Consider the following 9,557-nt stretch of genomic DNA (forward strand, 5'->3'; position numbering starts at 1 on the left):
ACTCGTTAACAATAAACAATCCAAACCGGCTGATTTACTCAATGGTACGATTAAGATCTTCAACTTCTTATTGAGATACAAATCTGCGTCTAAAGCACGAATAACATTACCGAAGTATAAAAACTTAATCTTGGAGTTATGCAGCTCCGAAATTGTCAGAGCTTACATGAAGGAAATATGTACTTTAAATACATTCAGCAAAGGCAGGCATAAACATGCCTTATTATCTTGGAGAAAATACTAAATACTCAGTTCTTGGCCGTAAGCGATTGTGCAAAGAACTTTTTGATGCGACTTAGCCTTGTTCTTCAGTAAGAATGCTAAATTTTTCTCTCCATATTAATACTCCAATTGGAATTTTCATAATTTTTCATACTCAGTATTTGATAGAACATAGCATAGACTTTTGTTGGTCCATTGAGTTACGTGTATAGTCATTGATATACCTATCTAACACACGATTAAAACACTTTATTAAGGAAAGGTCGCAGTATAGCCAACGATTTCAATCACTCCCTGAAGTTAAATGTTTTTTACATTTAGAAAGAGTTGACTATCATCCTCGAAATTAAACGTATAATTCATTTAAATTATCCGAATAACAAGATTTGAAGGATTCCCATTCGTAGTCGTTGAATTATCGCTATTGTTTTTTTGCTAATTAAATATTAATAAAATGTACAACCAACATTATTTAATATCAAAGACGAGGAAACGAAGTCTTGATGGTCCTAGTGCGCCTGAGGTTTCGACAGACACTAATTCGAAGATGAATATGTCTGGAAGAGCTTATTTACTAGCTTATATATCAAACATTAGGAATCGCCAGCAAGGCCGCGACTCAATTCCTTACTGACATTGGTAGAAAAATTTCCTCGAAAATAAACTGCCAGAGGGAGACAAGCTAGCTCTTTCAGCGAATCTCGGTCGCCGTACCCAGCTGAAACTGCCATTCAATACACAGTGCGATGTCGTTGAGCTGACCCTTTGGTTCTTGACGACTCTTTCAGCCACCTACCCTAGTTAGTATCTATCTTTTTTCTTTAAATAAATTATCAACATGAAAAAAAAATATCAAAATCAAGATTCGAAATCGTGTTTTGCCTTCTGATGTTGAAAACCTTTTTAAAAAACAAAAAATACCAGCAGTGGGATTCGAACCCACGCACATTACTGTAATACCACCTTAAGCTACCGCCTTAACCGCTCGGCCATGCTGGCGTCTATCGTCTATCTACAAATTCTATTATGATCAGCCACTCTCCTATGTACTTAATTAAGGTTAGGGGTATACTTTTTCTAACTTAATAGTCACTTCGAAACCATCTTTTAAACCCTAGGTCGGCAAAAGCTGGATTGCCAGCCTTTGGTGGCTCTTTTAAGTTTTAATTTTTTTTAGAATTAGCAGAAGTTTTTCTTTGATTTTCAGAAATAATTTTAATTATAATCGATAAAAGGGCCAGCGGTCTGACGGATTGCCAAATTGTTCCCCCTGAGAACGGCGATCGAGAACCGCTGGAAAATACCGATTCAAAAGGCCAATTAAAATAAAGGCAAACGTTCCGAACTAATGATTGAACTTTAAATTTTTGAAAAAATGATGTTTTATATTTGAACCATGTTTGCTTTAAAATAGTAAAATTATTTACAATGTGAATTATTTTTATTTTTGATATTATAAATTGCAACATTAGCAAATTATAATTTACATCAAATTTTTTGGCAAGTTTGTAACAACTCTAACTCTAAATGATTTCAACGTTATTTATAAACAGATTCATCATAAAAATGACACTAAAAAAACAAACCCTAACCCCTAACCTAACCTAACCCCTAACCTAGCACCTAACCTAACCCCTAACCTAACACCTAACCATTCTCAATCGAAACAGTATGTGGTGCTGCAGTTAATTGAAGTTTGAGTTCAATTTTTTTAAATTCGTTAAATCGCTCTTCAAATTTTTTTTTGTACTATTTGATAATAACTACAAGTTAATTAATAAAAGCTTCATGGGCGGGAAGCCGACGCGATCGAGAAAGAGTTAGAGCGTACTATCGCAAGGGATATCCGCTCGAAAAACCATCTCGATTCGCGGGCGTCGCCTGTGATGGCAGACATGCGGGACCCGATCTCCTGAACGAAGCTGATTGCCTTACTGCCCAAGGAACCGGAAGTCTCAACCGCGAATGGAAGGAATTGGAACTTCTCCGTAAGTGAGGAGTACTTCCGCATCTTTTTGCATTCCGCGGTTGTGACAATGGATCCAGAAGCGGATGCGGACATCAGCAGGTTCTGAGGCGAGAAAGGAGGCGAGAAAGAGTCCACACACGTGGCATCCCAGGTGAGAGGCTTCCCCCTGTTGAAGGGAAAGTTTCAAAATATAATCGAATATAGTATTAAATGTATTTGGTGTAATGAGTAAAAGTTTGATATTTCTTTTCGTAAATCAAGCACACGACATGCTGTTTCACCTTGTGATAGCCATCGAATTTGTCATGGTGTAAAATGTCTTCAGCAGATATTTCACTACCGGAAAGAATTGTACAAAACTGTCTATGTCTCAATGCATTGTTTCGGATATATATAATAATTTGTTTTACTTCATTAAGTGTATCTTCAAATTTTTTTCATTTGTGAACAAAGTGCTTGTTGGTGAAATGAAAAAGAAAATAATTGTGTTTTAAAAAATTCAAAATAAGTAAAAAAACGATTAACGAAATAAAATCGGAAAATATCACAAAAATGATGAAATTTCAAATAATTTAACCATTAAAAGAAACTACATACCGAAATATTCCTTTGAATCCAATTAAATACAGTCCGACCTCTAAATGGGGCACTAAGTGCCTCAAATCAGAGGTTTCCCCAAAAAAGAGGTTTTTCAAAAAGCTCAATAAATAAAGAAAAAGAACATTATTTTTTAAAATAATCAGTTAATTTTTCTCCATATTTATATTTATTTTTAATTCCTAACGACACTTTCTTTCTGAATTCATAAAAATCATGAAGAGAATCTGGAATCAAATCAAAGATGTTTGTCTCTAAGTTTTCCATCAAACTTAAAATTTGTGATATTGATGGTTCGCAGCTTATATTCTCATAGATATTTGGATCATTATCTTCTATTTCATCAAAACATTCATCAATAACATTATTAAATATTTATTCAGATGATTCATTTATGCAACTCGAGTCTGATGGAGATTGTCGAAAAACCTTTTGCCAGCAGTTATAAATAATATCCGCAGATACATTATTCCAAGCATCTGAGATTATTGTTACCACTTGCCGCAAATTTAATTTGGATAAAGACTCTATAAACAAATCCTGGTCGTCTTGAAAACATAAAAAATCAATTAGACAATTCAAATAATTATCCTTGAAATTTTTAATAATTCCAGCATCCAATGGTTGAAGTATTGGTGTCGTATTTTTTGGTAAAAATAAAAAATCAACGTTGCTAAATGTCGATATTTTGTGGCAAGCAGCGTTATCTAATAACATTAAGATTTTTCTTTTTTGGATAATCATTTTTTCATTAATTTTTTTGAGCCAGGATATAAAAATGTCTCTTGTCATCCACGCATTTTTGGACGAAGAGTATAAAATTCCATAAATTTCGGGAGAAAATTTTTTGAAACATCTAGGATTTCTATATTTTCAAATTTTTCTCCAGTGTAACTACAGCATAGATGAAGAGTAACTTTATCTTTACTCCTTTTAAAGCCCCGTGCCGAATCACCAGTTTTCACGAATGATTTACGTGGGGTAAGTTTGATAAAAAGAGAAGTTTCGTCACAATTAAAAATGTTCTCCTTTCCATATTGTTCAACTTTAATATTTAATTCTGATAAAAAATTCAAAATTATCGCATGATCAGCAGATGCGGATTCGCCTGACAATGTTCGGAATTTTAATTCATGCCTCTGCTTGAATTTTTCTAACCATCCATTTGAAGCTTTAAACTTGTTTAAGCCCATTCTCGAAGAAACAGTTAGGGAAATTTTTTTTAAAAGAGTTCCAGAAACTGGAACATTCTGATCCCTTAGACGCTGAAAAATATCAAGGACTTTTTCATCAAATCCGTTTTTATTTTCACTTAATGATGAGGAAAGAAATCCTTTTTTGATAAATGGAAGAATATTCTTTTTTATACGAAAAATAGTTCCCTTGCTAGTATTGTACATTATGGATAATCTCCTCTCAGAATGTTCTTTCTTTAAAAGATGATCAGCAATCTTCAACTTGGTTTCATAATTCAAAGGCATTACACAATAAATTTGAAATGAAACGTGTCTTAAAATATTTATTTTTTAAATTGGTATAATTAATTTTATTTAATAAAAAATCAATGCCACAAATAGAGATGTTAAAATTAATTGATTTTTTATAATTTGGTTAAAAAAATTTATAATGCCCCAAAACAGAGTTTTCCCCAAAAAAGAGGTGCCCCACCCCTGGAGGTGCGCCCCAATTAGAGGTCGGACTGTATATAAATAAAGGTAAACCAAATAAAGACAACAGCGCTACATAATTTTTTTTTTATTTTATTTAAAGACCAAACACGGGCAAAGCCAGTTAATTATAGTTATTCCCGTGATCGCCGATCCAAACGAGGGAGATCCTTCTGAAAGGTTCAATCCTTCCCGCAAGATCGGCCTGAGACGACGATGTCCCAGGGTCTGAGAAGCTAAGAGTCCTTTTTCGGTAGGCATTAAGTGCCTCCTGAGCGTTGCTATATCCGGAGGAATTTCCACTGACATGGTGGACCCCGTAACGCCACGCTAAGCCCGGAAGGTAAGAGATCCCCATTTCCAACTGTGTCGTGCCAGAAGTACTCGTTGCCTCACGGGCAGGGGAACGATAACGAGAATTTGCCCCAGGATGAAAACTGGCCTCCTTCGGAATCGAACTCACGACCGTCCATATCCATTATCCATAGCTTAGTCTTCAGCCAAGGGGGCAGAGCAAAGAATGTATAGTCTACGTTACCTCTGACTATAGCTAAAGAGACTTGATACTGATTCAGTATGTATAATTACAACATTATCTAGAAAAATAAATAATAATCCTATAATGCAAATAAATTAAGCCGTTTATGATAATTACTTTTAATAAAGGTTAACCATTATATAAAAATATAATTTTATTTAATATGAATATTTTTAATTATTATTTAGGGTTTTTATGAGCATTATATTTAAGATTAGTTGCTCGATGACCTAATTGTGCCCACGGCCGCACATTCATCGACTCACGGCCGCACTTGCGCACCCCTGTTATAAATATTCGATTTCGCACAGTTAAATCAAAATGTTTTTGTTTCCCATTTTAGCCTGTTTAATCTCTATCGAAGGTTTTTGATGGTTAATATTAATTCTTAGGAAACATGTTTGGTTACCTCATGGATGATCTCAATTTCGATTCCGTCAATGATCCGACGGTATTTATTTCATATTAATTTCTACCATTTAGATTACAACTACAGGTTCAACTGCAAGTTGAGATTTGATTTATAACTTAATTCATAGAAAAAATTGTTCACGATTTTGTCAATGATCCGACGGTATTTATTTCATATTAATTTCTACCATTTAGATTACAACTACAGGTTCAACTGCAAGTTGAGATTTTATTTATAACTTAATTCATAGAAAAAATTGTTCATGATTTTGTCAATGATCCGACGGTATTTATTTCATATTAATTTCTACCATTTAGAATACAACTAAGAACCTAATAAATACAAGTTCAACTGCAAGTTGAGATTTGATTTATAACTTAATTTTTAGGAAAAATTGTTCATGATTTATTCGAAGAAGACGGGGGAATGATTGCATCTTCCAAATTTCAAAATTCAAGTTAAGACTTGATTTATAAATTTTAGTCACTGAACCATCAAATTTGGCTTACTCAATTGTAGCTATCTCGGTTATGGCTCAATTACTTTATTACTAATTATATTAATTTACATCTTAACTAATAAATCATTCCCGGAAGTATCAATAAATTAAAATTATGACTTGAATTCACCATTAAACAGAGCAAAGAATGTATAGTCTACGTTACCTCTGACTATAGCTAAAGAGACTTGATACTGATTCAGTATGTATAATTACAACATTATCTAGAAAGATAAATAATAATCCTATTATTATAAAGAATGATCCTAATATTATAAATACAAATCCCAAAAAGATAAATAACGATCCCAATATTATAAATAAAAATTACAAAGTGCGTAAAGTAAGGATAAATAACATATGGAAGACAATGTTTGCAACCGAAAAATACGAAAGACACTCACATTTAATTTATTTAATCAATTTCTAAGATTAAGAAACAATATTCCTGTTAAAGAAATTTCCAAAATAGTTGATATATCACCTTCTGCAATTTACAAAATTTGTAAATTTTCGGATGAAAATGAAAATGTTGATTTCTATGCTTATGTATGGTCTAAAGGCCCTAAGAAAAAAGATAACCGTGAAATAATTGAAAAAATTACAAATATTATTAATGAGGATAATTCTTTGACACAATTAGGTGTTAGAGAAAAGCTTTTTACAAATCAAAACAACAGTATATCCATAAGCAGATCAAAAATCAATAGATTGTTTAAAGAATCAGATTTAACCAGAAAACGTTTGAAGAAACGTTAAAAAGTTATTCTCACCCCAAAAAGCTCTCTAACTCAGATATTTGTAAACTTGTCAACATTGTGAAAGAAAATCCAAAAAAAAACACTGGCCAACCTGAAAGAAGAAGTTTTCGATTTTACAGGAAAAGTTGTCTGCAAAAAAACAATAAGCAATTATCTACATGAAAATCATTACAAAGCATGTGTGTAAAAGAAAACCTTTTTTATCAAAAAAATAGTGAAAAACGATACAAGCTTTCAATAATCTTTTCTGCAATGAGCAATGAAACGTAAAGAACTGTTATATAGAGTGACGAGGCTTCCTTTGAAATTTTTTCATCTAAAAAAGAAAATTTTTCTTTAGAAAAAAAATAAAGCCTAAAATTATGCCCATTCAACGCCAACTTTGAAGTTTGGTGGTGGAAGAATTATGGTATGGGGTTGTATCTCCTATCATATTCTAACAACTCGTACTTTACAGAAGAGGGAAAAAGAACAGAGTTGACGAAATTAGTGGAAGCGGACAACGATGATAGGTAACACGGAATGGATAAATCACGGCAAGAGCGAATACCGATGCCCCCATAACGGATGGCCAATCAGATTTGAATTTTATGTTTACCAGTAGCCCAAGGGCTTTGGAAACCAGATTATCGAGGCGAGATAAGTATTCTTGTTCTGGGAAGCAGGGCGTAGAGCTCATGAGAAAAGTAAGTTTCGGAATAAAGAGATAGTTCTTGAGTAGAAAAAGCCCCAGGTGTGATTCAAGTTTACAGATACGCGAAATGAGGATTTATATCTCATCTAAATCTTCACCAAGTGTGACGTCATCAAGATACCAAAGATTGACTTTAGAAGATAATTGGGACGCAATATGATGTACTCCTAGAAAGAACAGAAGAGGCCCCAATGGGTCACCCTGTTGAATCCCCGAATCAGACATAATAACGGTGTTAGCAAACAGGAGACAACTTGGGGAGGCATATGATAGATGTACGATAGGATATAATGAAAAAAAACGATTACGGACAGATTCTAAAATATGATCTCGACGGATAGAATTGAATGCATTTTTGACATCCAGTTTAAGGAGGAAATGGACTCCATTATTTTCCGAAGAAGCCAGCTGCCGTATACCATGGGCGGCTGCTTCACAAGCACCTTTCAAACCTACGCCCAGTTGGATCGCATTAAAAGTTCACTTGCTTCAGAGACTACCGAACGGCAAATAATTTTAGCCGCCAGGCGTCTAAAGACATTTTTAACAGCAATCGGTCGTATTCCACCATCACATTTGTTTAGAGCCGTCAGATTTGCGGAGAAAAGTAAATCCCTTGCAAAAGGAGGGATCTCACCAGAGATAATTCTTGTGCATAGGCAAATTATGGCCAACATTAGGCGTGCATAGGCAAATGATGGGTTTCATACCATCAATACAACCACTGCTACTGAGGGGGAAAGAACTGAGAGCAGCAGATACTTCTGCTGAAGTGACGGAATATGCGTTACAAACGGAACCAGTGACCAACTCAGGAATTTTGAATATATCGTCCGGTGCCGCAGAATGTTTGAACGCAGTTGACTGAGAACCTTGTCCGAAGGAGGGGCAATAGATGAATTAGAGCAGATAACATGGACAGCACTGGGCACATCGCCTTGCATGAGCTTGCCTCGAACCATTATGGTAATGTCTTGAATGGATACGTTTGGACGACGGTGCCTTTTTACGGACTGAAAAGAAATGGCACTGATATCGAATTTAGCGAATATTTCACAATTTGATTTAATATTCTGCGAAAGAGACGTGCGGTCGCCACCGAGACAAACGGAGGCAAAAGAGAAGAGCTTGTACCAATCATCTGGCGAGTTTGAGGCCAGAGATCGCTCGATTGCCAGAGCAAAAGATTTGGCCACTTGAATCCTGGTTAATCTGCGCCTCATAAAAAGGCCGGTCAGTTGAGGATTTTTTAGATGATATAGCTTAGTGATCATCGTGTGTGAAAGGCATGAAAACCATTTCCAAGAGAATATTGCGGCCGAGTTACGCTTAGTGAGTTTAACACACGAAAGGTAAAAAAACTGGCTGCAGGAAACGCAGAAACGACCCGATTTACAAGAGTTAACAGATTTACAGGAAAAGCAAAACGACATAAAAATATGAACAGAGAAGTGGATAAGATAAAGAAATAGACAGAGAAAGATTAGATGGATAGGAAAGGATTAGATAGATCAGAAATATTAAATTGTACTCTAATTAACTTAATACTAAATGTTAATTCGGATCTATTTAAAATTGATTTGACGTATTAATTCATTATTTTTCTTTTTGAGCCATTCCTTAGCTCTATAACTGCAATCTCTTGTCGACCATCACCAATCTGATCCTCACTCCAGGATTGTTGTTCCATGGGCACGATTTCGTCGTCCTCAAATTGTTGTAGAGATTTTCGTTGTAGAAAATGAATGACTTCACTAACATCACTCTCTTGAAAGTTCATCCCATTTCGGTGCTCCACTAACATGCTTTCAAGAGTTTTCTTTAGTACAATAGATTGAATATATGCCCTCGGAATAGTATCCACACCCAAAAAATCTATATATGATTTGTAGAATTTAGTCACGATTCCCTCCCAAGTCATAACAATAGGGACAATTTTAACTTTCGCTTTGTATATTTGGGACAACTCTCCAGCGAGGAGGTCGTATTATGAAGTTTTTCAACCTCAACCACCTTCAGCATCTCCTGAGAAGTGATTCCGACCTCTACTAAAGTAATCTCCCTTGTCCTTTTATCGAAAACAAATATGTCCGGCTGTTATGTTGTACTTTGATGTCTGTCATCAGCGTCGTATCGACTCTGATCTCAACATTCTCAGTTGTTACTATTGATTGGACTGAGTGAGTCTTCAGTTTCTT

The 9,557-nt window shown here is 34.8% G+C and overlaps 1 protein-coding gene, 1 long non-coding RNA gene and 1 other non-coding gene across 3 annotated transcripts; 1 reads left to right on the forward strand and 2 right to left on the reverse strand.

The window, feature by feature from the left end:
• Positions 1-1,140: 1,140 nt before the first annotated feature.
• Trnal-aag lies at positions 1,141-1,221 on the reverse strand. Its single transcript has one exon. It is a non-coding gene; the product is annotated as a tRNA-Leu (tRNA).
• A 1,942-nt stretch (positions 1,222-3,163) lies between these two features.
• Positions 3,164-3,981, reverse strand: LOC115228163 (tigger transposable element-derived protein 6-like). The gene is made up of 2 exons (XM_029798811.1): positions 3,717-3,981; positions 3,164-3,336 (listed from the first exon to the last, which is right to left on the reverse strand). The coding sequence occupies exons 1-2, from the start codon at positions 3,979-3,981 to the stop codon at positions 3,164-3,166; spliced, it is 438 nt and encodes a 145-aa protein (XP_029654671.1).
• A 1,494-nt stretch (positions 3,982-5,475) lies between these two features.
• Positions 5,476-5,755, forward strand: LOC115228164. Its single transcript, XR_003883189.1, has 4 exons — positions 5,476-5,567; positions 5,600-5,624; positions 5,656-5,690; positions 5,723-5,755. It is a non-coding gene; the product is annotated as an uncharacterized LOC115228164 (long non-coding RNA).
• The last annotated feature ends 3,802 nt before the right edge of the window (positions 5,756-9,557 follow it).

The sequence above is a fragment of the Octopus sinensis genome, unplaced genomic scaffold, assembly GCF_006345805.1.
Source record: "Octopus sinensis unplaced genomic scaffold, ASM634580v1 Contig09690, whole genome shotgun sequence".
Taxonomy (NCBI): domain Eukaryota; kingdom Metazoa; phylum Mollusca; class Cephalopoda; order Octopoda; family Octopodidae; genus Octopus; species Octopus sinensis.